At 40.3% G+C, this 14695-nt stretch overlaps 1 protein-coding gene across 1 annotated transcript in view; it reads left to right on the top strand.

The window, feature by feature from the left end:
* The first annotated feature begins 4738 nt into the window (after window positions 1–4738).
* FAM91A1 (family with sequence similarity 91 member A1) overlaps window positions 4739–14695 on the top strand; it is a 44072-nt gene continuing 34115 nt past the window's right edge. Inside the window, exons 1-5 of the mRNA XM_027063948.2 lie at window positions 4739–5069; window positions 10007–10091; window positions 11585–11736; window positions 13349–13406; window positions 14108–14175. Of these exons, the coding sequence (XP_026919749.1) occupies window positions 4998–5069; window positions 10007–10091; window positions 11585–11736; window positions 13349–13406; window positions 14108–14175 (435 nt within the window). The 5' untranslated portion in view covers window positions 4739–4997. The remainder of the gene's footprint in view (window positions 5070–10006; window positions 10092–11584; window positions 11737–13348; window positions 13407–14107; window positions 14176–14695) is intronic.

Below are 14695 nucleotides of genomic sequence, written 5' to 3'. Positions count from 1 at the left end.
ACCAAGTCTAAGAAGACATGTCACTAACCACATTTAACTATATCTTCACAAATTCTAAAAGAAAAGAGAATTCCACATTTTTGCAAAGTAAGAGAACAAATGTTTACAAAGACCTGGGCCAAGAAATAGACGATTTACATTGTTCTGGGATCAGTTGTAGATGTACCCAAGAAGGTATCTATCTCTCACTCAAATCTCACTAATAGGGGTCATGAAGCAGTTCCACTATATGTGAATTTAATCCCTGATCACAGTCTACACGAGTACATAAACTCTTATTTATTGTTAGACAGTCAAGAGATTACATGTTGCTAAACGTATAAAATTTGGATGACATAATGTAAAAGGAAACAAAAAATACTTCATTTCAGCCAAGTTCTAAGCCACTGTGACAACACACCCAAATAAACTAAAACTATCTGAGATGGGCCCAGGTGTAACACAAACTCAGATAATTTCCATTAGTCCAAGAGTGTGTAATTCTTTATTTCTCTCAGGGCTCTCCCAACATCATCAAGAGAAATTATGTCCTTAGTCTATATGAATGTGGAACAGATGCTTGTGTGTATTTGTTTACAAAAAAGCCTGGGGCAGACTGGGAGAATTTTTTTGCAGATGCAAAGTAAATTATTTTGGCTGGTCACGGAATTATTGTGTTGTAGAGTTAGAATGCGCGTTAGATGCCATCTTTGTTCATCTCCTCATTTTGTAAATTCAGCAAATTGCTTATTGATTATCTGAAGCCCGAAAAGCCCTGATAAGTGGTTACCAACCTTTGCTGTACGTTGAATCATTTGGGCTCCAACTGAGGAATTCTGATAGGATTGATCTGGTGTGAGGCCCAGACATTGGTAATTTTAAACACTTCTCAGGTCATTCTCATGCTCCTAAGACTACTCCCTTCCCTTCATTGAAAAAACACAAAATCTGGCATTAAAAACTTTCATTCCATATCTTACCCACATACGTAAATGAACTTATTTGATGAAGTAAAGGGGACAAAAAATGAGAAGAGCTCTCCAGATGGCTTCTCACTTTCATAGGCTTTCATAACTTCCTCCCTTTGACCTCTTTATTTTTCCAGCGAGTGCTACTTTTTTATTTTTTTTTATAATTTTTTTTTCAACGTTTATTTATTTCTGGGACAGAGAGAGAGAGACAGAGCATGAACGGGGGAGGGGCAGAGAGAGAGGGAGACACAGAATCGGAAACAGGCTCCAGGCTCTGAGCCATCAGCCCAGAGCCTGACGCGGGGCTCGAACTCCCGGACCTCGAGATCGTGACCTGGCTGACGTCGGACGCTTAACCGACTGCGCCACCCAGGCGCCCCAAGTGCTACCTTTTTAAAAAGATACAGTTGAGGGGCATCTGGGTGGCTCAGTCAAACCTCAGACTCTTGATTTCGGCTCATGATCTCACAGTTTGTGAGTTTGCGCCTGCATTGGGCTCTGCACTGACAGTGTGGAGCCTGCTTGGGATTCTCTTTCTCCCTCTTTCTCTGACTGCCCCCCCTCCTCCCCAAGCTTACAAGCGCTTGTGCTTTCTCTCAAAAATAGATAGATGATAAATAAATAAAGAAAGAAAGAAAATAATTTAATACCAATGGTAGAATTCACAAATCCCATTCACTCAAAATGTAATTTTACTCCTCATCATGGATACCATGAAAATACTTTCAATTAAGGATAAACCATGCTTTGTAGCTGATGGATTTTCTTGTCTCCCTGGCCTACCAAGAAGCAGAAAACTTGAGGCTCAGGGGTGCCCTTGAGATTGTGCAAACCTCAGTTGGACCACTGCCCCACAGTCCTCACTGCATCAATTTCCAAGGAAGAACTGACAACATTTGGCGCTTTCAGATATGGGAGAAAAGCTCCAGTAAATGAAAAACTTAAAGGACTTTCAGGCCTGAGAGATTGGTTTGGATAAAAGTCAATAAAAAAGGAAGTGAAGAATTTGCAGGTTTTAGGTATAGAAATGTTGTGTGAGATCAGCCCCTAGTGGGCACTTTAACTATTACAATAGTTCAGCGTTTTAATTGTGTGGAATGTTCATTTCCACACCAGACATGTTCTAAACGCAGACTGACTTCAGATGGCAGAAATGTGTCATTTCCGATATTATAGATAAATATAGAATATAAATCGTTCACAGGCTCTATGACTCTGCCTCTCTCTAACACAGACTTGTAACTCTCAGTTGCTGTCCAACATTTGCAGAGGAAAATCCTAGAAACTCCCTAACGTAGAGAAAAATGGTCCCACATTTTTCTTGCCCCTTCCTGCTTCTCCAAGCTTGCCTCTTGATTCTTTAGTACTCTGTTCACAGTGTCAGGATGAGAAGTTTTCAATGTAAATAAAGTAGGGGGAAGCACACAAGAGAGGGGTTATCGTATTTGGCATATTTAGGCAATGGCAAATGTCTTCATGGTTCTAAAGTGTAAAATGCAAGAGAGGATGGACAGCTGAGCCTTTCAGTGTTTTTCTTGTCTTTGAAACTTTCAACACATAATAATACAGAAATATTTCTCCACTCCAAAATAAATACAGTGCAAGTGGGATATTTTCACAACTGATAGTCTCCATGACAGAGGTGGTAGGAAAGAGTCAGGAATGTGGTCCATAGGAGAGTCCATGTTCCCTCTGAGCCAGATTACCTGTCCTCAGCTTCACTGACTGGTGGGAGAAGGGGGTCTGATTCTGTGGGATTTTTCACATTTGTATTTTCAAATAGGGAAGAGATCTGGGTTTGTTTCAAAATAAATGTTGTATTTCTGAACTCTTGCTTTCTTAAAATATTTTCCCACTGATTGCAAGAGATCAAATTTCTCAGAAGACTTAACTAAAGTTTATAGCATTTAAATATATTGATTACATGTGCTATGTTATAATTTAATTTTTATAATTAAAGAATATGGGGATTTATGTTTAGCATTACTTGTCGTACCCATGAGGAGTTCCCAATAATGTGCACATGAAGAAATCTGGACATTTTAGAAGACTTTAAGAATAGGTAATTTCTCTCTCTCTCTCTCTCTCTCTCTCTCTCTCTTTATTTTGCATGTTTCCATGTTTCTAACAATGGTTGTGGGCTGTAAGAATAGAAAGTTAAGAAGTTTTAATGCAATTATAATTAGATTAAATGTTTTCTATTGAAGCATAATTGACATACAATAGCTTATGAATTTCAGGGGTACAACATAGTGATTCAATATTTTTATACATTACAAAATGATAATAAATCTAGTTACCATTGTCACAATACAAAGTTATTACGATATTGTTGACAATATTCCATATGCTGTACATTATATCCCTGATTTACTTATTTTCTGACTGTAAGTTTCTAACTCTTAATCTCCTTCATCTAATTTGCCTGCCCCCACCAACTTCCTCCTTCTGGTAACCAACAGTTACCTGGACCTATGAGTCTGATTCTGTTTTGTCTTATTTGTTCATTTGTTTTGTTTTTAGATTTCACATACAAGTGAAATCATATGGCATTTGTCTTTCTCTAACTTATTATTAGGTAATTATAGTACCCTCTAACTCCATCCATGTTGTCACAAATGGCAAGATTTCCTTCTTTTTATGGCTGAGTAATATTCCATATGTGGGCTGTTGTAAATAATGCTGCAGTGAACATTGGGATGTATGTATCTCTTTGAATTAGTGCTGTTATTTTCTTCAGATAAATACCCCGAAATTGCTGGATTGCACGGTAGTTCCGTTTTTAATTCTTTGAGGAACCTCCATATTGTTTTCCACTGTGGCCGCAACAATTTACATTCCCACAAGCTAGGGCTCCTTTTCCTCCACATCCTCACTAACACTTGTTATTGTCTTTTTGATAAAAGCCAATCTGATAGATGTGCATTGATATCTCATTGTGGTTTTGATTTGTATTTCCCTGATGATTAGTGGTACTGGGCCTTTTTTCATGTGCGTGTTGGCCATGTGTATGTCTTCTTTGGAAAAACGTCTATTCAAGCCCTCTGCCCATTTTTTAATCAGATTTTTTAAAAAAATATGAAGTTGTATAAGTTCTTTATATATTTTGGACATTAACCCTTTATTGGATGTATGATTTGCAAATATTTCCTCCCATTCAGTAGGCTGCCTTTTAGTTTTGTTGATGGTTTCCTTTGCTGTGCAGAAGCTTTTAGTTTGATGTAATCCCATTAGTTTATTTTAGCTTCTCCTGCCCTTGCCTGAAGAGACTGGTACAAAAAAAATACTGCTAAGACTGATGTCAAAAACCTTACTGCCCATGTCTTATGGTTTCGCGTCTAGCAGTCTTTAATCAACGTTGAATTTGTTTTTGTGTATGATGTAAACTAGTGGTCCAGTTTTCCCAACACCATTCATTGATTGAAGAGATTCCTCAGTGTTGGCAATGGGGTGGGGAGGAGCTCACCGCTCTTTCATTATTTGAAGCCAGCTATGACTCCCTCCCCAAGCCCATCATTCTCAGACAGCTTACCCCTGTGCCTGAAACGGGAGCTACCTGGGTTCACACACTGGGGAAATGAAGACATCCAATGGCAATGCAGACCCAGGAATGTATCTCAATTCATCCGGAGACTGACAGCCTGAGCCAAGCACGTGGGTAGGGGGCGGTTACCCCTTACTTTTTCCTGACCACCTTCTTGCCCCGCCCCACAGAGGGCAGGGGGCGGGGCAGGAGGTCTCGGCGCCCCGCCCCTCCGGCCTCGCGCCAGTGGGCGGAAGTGACGCAAGTCCAAAGCCATTTCCGGCGGGCCGAAACTAGGAAGAAACTTGGAGCTGCCGAGGCGCTCCTGGCGCGGGTCACCGCTGCTCCTGTGCCCCGTGGCCCGGCAGCGCGGAGCTGTCGGGAGCCCTGGCCATGGGGCAGCCCCGGCTCTCCGCAGTGTGAGGCGCGAGGCCTCCCGCGGGCTCCCCGACAGGCCGAGGGCGGGCAGGCGGGAGTTGTCGTTCCAGCTGCGGTCGCCGCTGCCGGCCCGGGCTCCCGGCATCATGAATATAGACGTGGAGTTCCACATCCGGCACAACTACCCCTGGAGCAAGTTGCCGGCCAACGTGAGGCAGGTACGGCCGGAACCTGGGACCTGGGCCCCGCCCTGCCGTCACCTGCTGGCGGTGCCCGCGGGGCCGGCGCTGCTCCTCGAGGCCGAATCCCGCCCTTCCCCCGCCCCGGTCTCGGGGAAATCGACCTGCAGGTCAAGGGTTAGGGAGGGACGGCTCTGGGGCCACAGGGGCAGGATGGGGCCGTTGCTAAAAGGGATGGACTCGCCTGGCACCTTTGCCCGCAGCCTCCTTTAAACTAGGCACTGGGCTAGGCGCTTGCGAAATCTGCTTAATACGGTTCTCGACCTCCAGAACTTTAGGATGGTGGGGAATAGACGAACGTTAAATAAGTACGTTACAGGATGATAGCAGCTCATACGTATTTGTATTATAGTATATGTGGGTACACAGAGGAGGGAGTAAGAAATTGTCCAGGGAGTGTCTGGAGGCTGTGTGGTGGAGGCATTGAAATTGGGCCTTAGAGGACGAATGAGAGATAAGAGGAAATAAGATTTTCCGGGAAGTGGGAAAGTTGTTTTACGAGGCTCGCAAGAGTGAAAGAGCGTGTTCTGAGAGTAGCTAGCAACTTAGTATCACGGGAGGTGGAGTTGTGGGTATATTGGTGTTTGGAGGTGGGATTTTGTGAGTGCGTGGAGGTTGTAGCAGATGAGTCTGGAAAAGCAGGCAGGGCCAGATTTTGAAGGGGCTTTTGTACTTGGTTTTGTGGGACTTTATCCTCTAGGCAAGATAGGTTTATTAGAGATGTTGCAACAAGAGACTGACAGGAGGTTTTTTTCTGAGGGTTAACTCTCAACTGCTTGAGTGTCATTTCTGTTCAGCGCTCAACAGATAGTAATTGAACACCTGCACACTGTGCCTTCTTGTAGGTGCTGGTGGTTCATTTGCACCAGTCAACAAGACGGAGACCCTGTTTTCATGGATCTTACATTTTAGTAAAGAAAGACCGTAAACAAATAAATGAATCAGAGCCTAATACAGCAGGTGGTGTTGAATCTTAGGAAGGTAGTGATACATGCTGCCTATAACGCACTGTTTCTCAGACCATAGACCATAGATTGACCTTCAGGTTTCCTCCCTTTCCACTTGGTTGAGAGTGAAATTCTGGTTTCCATTGGTGCTGGAGAGTTATAATCGGAGTTTCGGGTGGTGGTGGTGATGGTATAAGGATTATTTGCTTTTTCCCTCAGCTTGGGGGCTTAGTTCTAAGAAATGAATAGTTTAAGGTTCTGGTGATGCGTCATATGGCAGGGAAAGTGCTTTCACTGTGAGATACCCAAAAAAACTAGAAGGTAGAAAGAGAAGGAATTCTTGGTTGTCAGTGGCTGCCCATGTGGCATTTATCTTGACTTGAAAGAACAAAGCTCTAAACTTGAGTAAATTTCTCTTGTTAAGCTTGAATGAGGGCTTTGGTACTTTTGTTCTTTAGGGTTTTGTGGTGTATCCAGAGACAACTGGAGGAACCAACAATCTTTTTCTTTGTTTCCATCTTTTCTCTACTCTTCTTTTCACAGAAATAAATGTAGCATAATGGAAGAAAGATGGATGATTCGATTATGTTCAGCATGAATAATTGATCCAAATTTGTATTGGCAAAAGCATATCTAATACTTAGTCATGACTATTAAAAATAATCACAGATCAGAGTTATAATTAGGTACAGATGTGACATTAAATTAAAATTAGTTTTGGTAAGATCACTTAAAAAAGAGTAGCCATTTTAGCTTAGAAGGAGCTTCCGCTTATAGAAGGTGTTGGAAATCCCATCTGTACAAGTTGCTTCCTTGGACTTCATGTAGCCATGCCACTGTTGGCCTAGGTCAAGCTCGGCCTTTGATTACTACATCAACCTTTCTACTCGGTCTCTTGTCCGCAGGATGGGACTCTCTCCCATTCATTCCTCACATTACACCGGAGCGAGATTTCTAAATGCCAACTCAGTCCTGCACTACCTGTCTCCTCCTAGAGATTACTTGTAGCTTCTTGAATGTCAGAACTCTCCAGGGGGTTTCCCTGACTTTCTACATGTGGAGCAGTTGATTCTCCACAGCGCTGTGTTTCTCACCCACAGCATTGACCCCACTGTGTTGCATTTGCTGCATACATTACTTGTTTTTTGCTTTTGCATTTTGAGCACCTATCATGTGGTTGGCTTTTAGTAAACATTTTTGGAGTGAATGAGTGATGGTATCAGTCTGAGATTTCTTTTCAAGGAGCTAAAGCTCAGTCACTTTCAAAGTGGGAAGTAGTCCTTGTATGGAAAGAATTTGTTTTTTGCCATTATAATACTAAGTAGTTTGATAGCATTTCCAGTAAGCTTTGATGAGTTTAATTTGGAAGTGACTTCATTTCCCACTTCTGAAAACTGGGGGAAGGTGATTTCAGATTTTTTAAAAAAAGGTATGTCAAGCCAGAAGGTGATTTCAGATTTTTAAAAAATGTGTGTAAAGCCATTAATTTTTATATGGGTGGGATGAAATGTTTTTATGTGATATGGCTATACAAAAACTTAAAAAGTACATTAAAAAGTTATAGATAAGGCCATTATTTCAGGATATTTCTGTAGTTTATCAGTATTTTGTATTCATGATTCAAAAACAATTTATAGGTGTTTTAAGGGAAGTCTTATGATGAGGTTCTGTGTCATGTGAGAAAGGTCATGTGAGAGATGTTAAAGATTTGGTGTATTTTTGGGGGTGTGTGTGTGTGATTGGCGTTTGTAGGAGAAAAGTCCGTAGAAAAAAATTCCTTATGCTTTTAGCATAATCTGGTGCACAGTGGGTATTTTATAACCAGTACCTATGTCAGTCTTTCATCTGTTATAGTTCCCATTATATGCAGCTCAGCTTCATTTGTCAGATCTGGTCAGTATTTCTGCAGGGTCAGCGCAACTCAGAGTAAAATGACCTTTCTTTTAGTTTGCCTCCTGTAGTGGTAACAGTGTTTTAGTATGCGAATGGTGGGAAATTTGGGGTAGGAGTGGGAGGGAAGCCAAAGAATCTTTGTGAACAAAGCAATTATATTTTATGTATATGGGTAGTGAAGAATAAAATCAACTTTTAATGTAGTTTTTAGATATCTGTGGGTACAGATATGTATTGATTGATCAGGACCAGTCATTACTTTGAATGCCTGGCACAGAGGCTTAGGCATTTAAACACTGTATTCTCTAACTAGCTTAGAAATAACAGACCCTTCCATTTTGCGCGGCGTGATTACACTCTTTGTTCTCGAGTTACCAGGGATGAAGTTAGAAAGGGAGAAAATGCTTGTAAGTCATGATAAATGAAGAGATTTATTTTAAAACAGAAGCGCAAAACCTCATGTTGAGGTTGCTGAGATTCTAGCAAAGTGGTGCTCTGTGTGTGTGTTTTGTGTTCCTTGAGAAGGAGACTTATGTGGCAGCGAAGCTGGAGGAGACCGTTTACAAATTTCACAGCAAGCCCAGTGTTTAACTCCCCTCAATGTCTTAATTACTGATCCTGGCTTTGGTGCTGGGTGGAGGATGTGGAGCGGTTTCTCCATAATAAACTTTGTTACTAACCATTTGTAACTTTAAAGAAGAATGAAACAATTTAAGCACATATATTCAGGCAGTAAAATGAGTCACGGTTTAGCCTGTGATAAACTAATTAATTTAGATGAAGGAAGAGAGATGTTAGTTTTCTCACATCACCTTTTTCTTAAAATACATCCCACCAGTGGGTCCAGTTAGGTGCTGGTTTATTTAAATATGAGTTTTATCTGTCTTGTAAGATGGCCTTTGGTGAAAGCGTGTGTGCGTGTGTGTGTGTGTGTGTGTGTGTGTGTGTGGACGTTTACCTCAGCTTTCAAACCTGTGAGTAGGAAGTATAATAACTGAATCTTCTGATCTTTTTGCCATTAGTCTCCTGTGATGTCTAATTTTATTTTACAGCGTGTTGGGAAGATCATACCCAGTAATTAGAAGGGGGATAGCAGTCATATATTAAATTAAGTTTATGGTCGCACATTGAATATAATGTTGACTGTAATCAGACACACTTATGCTTTGCTTTCATGAGAATCTATCTTTGAGCTTAAAACACTAAAGCACAGTGGGAAAGTTTTTTGCTCTTTAAAAAACATCAAAATTCTGAAATTGTCTGGATTTTTTCTAATGTTTATTTTCAGACACACACACACACACACACACACACACACACGTGCATGCAAGTGGGGGTAGGTAGAGGCAGAAAGAGAGGAAGAGAGAAAATCCCAAGCAGGTTCCACGCTGTCAGCATAGAGCCCAACATGGGGCTCAGTCTCACAAACCCCAAGACATGACCCGAGCTGAAGTTGAGTTGGACATTCAACAGACTGAGCCACCCAGGCGCCCCTAAATATTTTTCAATGAGGCCATAAGAAGATGATGTTTTTAAGAAGTTATCTTATCATTTAGAGGTACATTTGAAATGTACATTCTCCAGAAATGTTAATTTTTGATAATTATAGCCATCAGCTATAAACAATTAGCAGACAAGGTCTTTTGTTGACAGTCTTACATTTTAGAAAAATGTAGGTGCATGAAGCCATCCGTCCATTTATCCATCTGTCTATTCAACACACGAATTAGGAACAATCAGGAACGAAGTCTTTGTAAATAGAACTTAGTTTTTTGTTAATGAAGTTATATGCTCTCAGACTGCTCTTTTATTTGATAAGCACTTTAGGTAATTTCAGTAAGTCCTTTAAGGAAGGCAGGCTAAAAATAATAAACACATTGAATTTTTGCTCTAATGTCATAGCATGAAAATTAGTATAATAACATTTAAGAAAATATTCTGTATTCAGTTCTGGAAATTAGAGGTATGAGGATAAAATTAGAGGGAGTGGTTTTGAAATTGTATGAGGAAAAAGTACTGTTGTTTAGTTCAGAGGCTATTTTTAAAACTTTGAATTTTTTATTTTATTTTTTTTAGAGTCTTGGAAATTCACAGAGAGAATATGAAAAGCAGGTTGTTCTGTACAGTATCCGCAATCAGTTACGATACAGAAATAACTTAGGTAAGTAGAGACATTTTTATACTGAGGTGGAAACGACTATTGCTGATTTACCGTTTTCATTAATCCTACCTTTAAAAAAATTTTTTTAAAAATGTTTACTTATTTTTGAAAGAGAGAGGGAGAAAGCACGCATGAATGGGGGAGGGACAGAAATGGGGGGGACAGAGAACCCGAAGTGGGCTCCGCCCTGACAGAGAGCCATATGCGGGGCTCAAACTCATGAACTGGGAGATCATGACCTGAGCCGAAGTTGGGTGCTCAACCAACTGAGCCACCCAGGTGCCCCATCCTGTCTTTTCAGTACATGTTTCACAGTACTGAAAGTATTCCATGTACAGACTCTAAGAAGCTCTGTACTGGGGTGCCATCTTCGGCTCAGGTCACGATTTTGCGGTTTGTGGGTTCAAGCCCCACATGGGGCTCTGTGCTGACAGCTCAGAGCCTGGAGCCTGCTTCAGATTCTGTGTCTTCTTCTCTCTCTGCCCCTCCCCTGCTCGCACTCTGTCTCTGTCTCTGTCTCTGTCTCTCTCTCTCTCTTCCCCCCCTCTCAAAAATAAACAAACATTAAAAAAAAAATTAAGAAGCTCTGTACTGACCCATCTCACCAATAATTTGTAGTAGCAAGTAGATTTTTCTTTTGAGTTCTGATTAAAATTATTTTTTAGAGCATAATTTATAGATTCATTTTACCTTTACAACATTAATTTCAATTCAGATGGTAGTTTTTTCACTTTAGGTGAGACTATAAGCCAGAAGGGAAGTACATTAGTTCTTAATAGATTTTGATTTTGAGTATTGTGGGTTTTTTCCCATAAATTTTCCACACATGAGTTTAATGAAAACTCTTTCTGTAATTATTGAAACAAATTTTAAGCATAGTTGGTTCCATGTTTTTGTTTTTGTTTTGTTTTCTTTAACTTTCTTTTTAACTGTTTGCTTTTTATTTGTCAGATGACTTTGATTAGTCTGGTCTATTCCCCTGCTGGTCTTCCCCTCCATGTGTTACTCTCATATTAAACACAGTATTTCAGAGAGAATCTTTTTATTTAAATGCATTTTGTGAAAGCGGGAGGTGTTTTTTACATTTTAGAAACAAACTATCCAATAACTTTTTGAAATAGACTTCATTGAAAATTACCATTCAATTTGGTTCTCTTGTAAAGTCACAGAGTAAGGAATTTGATGAATTACAGGTTGCGTTTTACATCTTTCAGAGGGGACATTCCATGATTACTTTCTGTGCTTTCTGCTCTGGTAAGAATTAGTTCTCTGCTTCTCTGTCCTGTTACAGACTTTGCTTGTGTACTCTGAAGGGGGCTTCTTGTGGCCTAATTGTTTCTTTGTTCCAACTTGGAGTGTTTCGTTTGCTCTCTTCTAACTACTGTGCTTTTATTTTTTATTAAGGTTGGTTTATGAAGTAGTTCCTATTGCATTTGTAATTATATGTAAGTGTAAGACACCTGACAAAAACTGGATAATTTCTCTTTCCCCAGTTAAACATGTCAAGAAAGATGAGCGCAAATACTATGAGGAGCTCCTCAAGTACAGTCGCGATCATCTCATGCTGTACCCTTACCATCTGTCAGATATTATGGTAAAGGGCCTGAGGATAACACCCTTTTCATATTATACTGGGATCATGGAGGTGAGTTGGCAGTGTACATGGGCCATCACGGGCTACTTGTCAGGGACTCTGCGGACAGTGACCGGCTCTGCACATCTCAGCCACGTTGGCCATCATTCTTGAGTTTACAGCAGAGAGGGGAGTGTTCGTAACTAGTTAACCGCTTGCACCACACTCATCTAAGCAGCTGCTGGAAGTTCCAGGTGTTCACGGTGGAAGAGTATGTGTTTCTCTTCTGGGTTCTTGAAGGCATTTGTTGACCCTTTGTGCTATAGTAGCATTAATGATTTATGTTAGCAGCGTCTCTATAAAACACTGCTTTTAACACATGATGAAGGTCGAAAATGCAGGTGATGGAACTGACCACCTGCTCAGAAAAACCATGCGTTTAACTCTTCACTGACTACAGAAAGAATTAATGATGTAATACATGTGTCAGAAACAGAAATATGTTTCTAGTTCCGGCCTCTAATTTCTTTCCTTTATTATTAACTTTTAGATGTTAGCCTTTCTCCAAAAGCAGGTTTTTAAATACCAGTTATATACTGTTTTTAAGTGAGCTGTATGTAAAGATTGGCAATGTTTATGTAGTATTCATTCGCTACTTAATTTTATGTGAGTGCTGCTGTTTTGGGCCCCACTCACTGCTTCCAGAGCAGAGAGAAGCCTAGAACTAAAGGAGTTGGGAACCTACGAGTAACAGTGAGGTTCCTTTCCAATGTGGCTTCCTTTGCAAGATGTCCCTTTGCTTTTCTCCCTGAGCCCCTTCTTCACGGGCACTTATGCTGTCCTGTGTCTCCCGCGTCCCCATTCGGAAGGAAATATTAGAGAAATATTGAGGCCTGACAGCCCAGGTTTCTGTCAGTTCCTTTTCACTAGAACCAAGGCAGCATAATGAAGGCGGTAGCTAATCAGTAAGTAGCGTCGTTATGGCTGTCTCTTTATTATTTTGCTGGTATTGACCACAAGGTTTAGGAGAGAAAATGGAGGTTTTTCCTCAGTTACCCGCTTTCGGTTACATCCACGTGCTTGTTGCTCTCTGGTTTCTGTTCTTACACCATGGGGTATAGCTGCTGGGCTGAAAATGGGCCCTATCTCCACAGTAAACAGTTGGTTTGTTATTGGAGAAACAGATGGGAGTTGAAAAAAGCTGAATACTGCGTTTAACTCTGCTTCTGGTTGGGTCTCATAGGAGCAGAGATGACTAAGTGGTTAAAATCTTGGTTGGTAGCACTTGTCTCAGATGCATATTGATGGAGCTGTGAACCATCATGCCCCTTGTTTCGGGGTACGCCTCTAGGGTTGGGTGTGAGGTGTGGAGAGGCTGGAGCCCAGAGCTCTAAATGCAGTATTCCTGGCACAGCTTCCAGAGGGCAGAGGTTACAGGGCAAATGTTTGGGGTTCATAGAGAGTGCTGTGAGAAGCCAGACCTGAAAGTCCGATCTTCAGTTACTAGGTTCGAACCACATAGTAGCACAATGTGGCATGCGTGTTTTAGGTTGCAAACTCTAATCTCAGGGCTTCGTGCCAATAATTAATTATTATTCTGTTTGGCTGTAGTAATACATGTTTATACAAATTTTTATCAAAGGATATTTTGCATTTAGGATTTTTAATTGTTTTTTTTTGAAAGGACATTATGAACAGTGAGAAAAGTTATGATTCGTTGCCCAATTTTACTGCTGCTGACTGTAAGTATTTAATTATGCTGAAGGTAATGATCAGAGTCTGTCTTTCTGTGTGCATGCTATAGTCCGTATCATCATGTGTGTTTGTAACCTAAAACACTTGAAACATGGGAACAGCAGGCACCACTGTTGATAGGAGTTTTATCAGTTTTATACCAGTCAAGTGTAAGATGTAGTCTAAATGTCTACGAGGAATATTTTGGAGTGGTAGAAGGAGAAAAATGAGACTAATCTCTGTATTTCTAGAAAGTGAAATTCTTTCTGATGCTTGGGCAGTGTTGTGTGCCGAATGAGGGAAGAAGATTTGTGCACAGTGGTTTTGCAGCATTGACACACAGTTGTTACTGATACAACCTGCTGTGTTATGCCCATTTTAAGGAAGTGTGTATCTGACATGTGACACAGTTCTGTTGTGTAGGAAGAAACTTTTGCTGAGAAGGATGTCCTGACTTCCTGAAGTCGGGAGGGCTTCTGCTCTGTAAAAACTGGCCCATGTGACATTGTCACAAGTGTCAGCTTGAGTTCATCTTTCCCAGTTTGGCTTTTCTTTTATATTTCATTTGAGAATTCCTTTTAATTTGATATTGATTATCAATCAGTGGCCAAAAGGTGAACAAAAGCCAAGGGGTTTTTTCCTAAAAGACCTGAGTGTCCTGGCATTTTAAGATGCATTACATGTTTTTAAAGGAAAGGCTTTCTTTCAGGTCTAAGGCTCCTTGGCATAGGAAGAAACCAGTACATTGATCTGATGAATCAGTGTCGGTCATCAAAGGTGAGTTACTTGTTTTCCTTCCTTTCTCATTTCTTCCTCCTTATCATACAGTCTCATTAATTGTTTTAAGTGGTAAAAATAATGAATTGAATTTCTTCGATCAAGTAAAATATGCATAATATAGAAATAATACCAAAAACACCTCTTCGGTATTCTCTAGGTTATGCTTATGCAATAACTGAATTTTAAAACATTTAAGGAATAAAACATTTATTCTTAAAAATCAATTTTGCTCTGCTGGTCTTTTTACCTGCTGATTCCACTCCCAGGGTTCACTTAATGGTTGAAATGAGTACACATTTTTCAAATTTGTTTTCACCTCCTAGATTTCCTTTGAATTTCTGGATTTAGATCGAGACTTAATGATTTGTGTTTTGAAGTAATTTACTTTGAAATAATTTAAGAATGACTTTTTCTATTGAGTACATCTAGAGTACTTCAGATTTTAAAACATGGGAATTTAAAAAGGTATTTAGCCTGTTGGAAACAGTCTTACACTGTGATCAATAAAAAAGAAAGT

The sequence above is a fragment of the Acinonyx jubatus genome, chromosome F2 (assembly GCF_027475565.1).
Source record: "Acinonyx jubatus isolate Ajub_Pintada_27869175 chromosome F2, VMU_Ajub_asm_v1.0, whole genome shotgun sequence".
NCBI classification, from domain to species: Eukaryota; Metazoa; Chordata; class Mammalia; order Carnivora; family Felidae; genus Acinonyx; species Acinonyx jubatus.
Note: the sequence above shows the minus strand (reverse complement) of the source record. Positions and strands in the feature narration are given on the sequence as shown.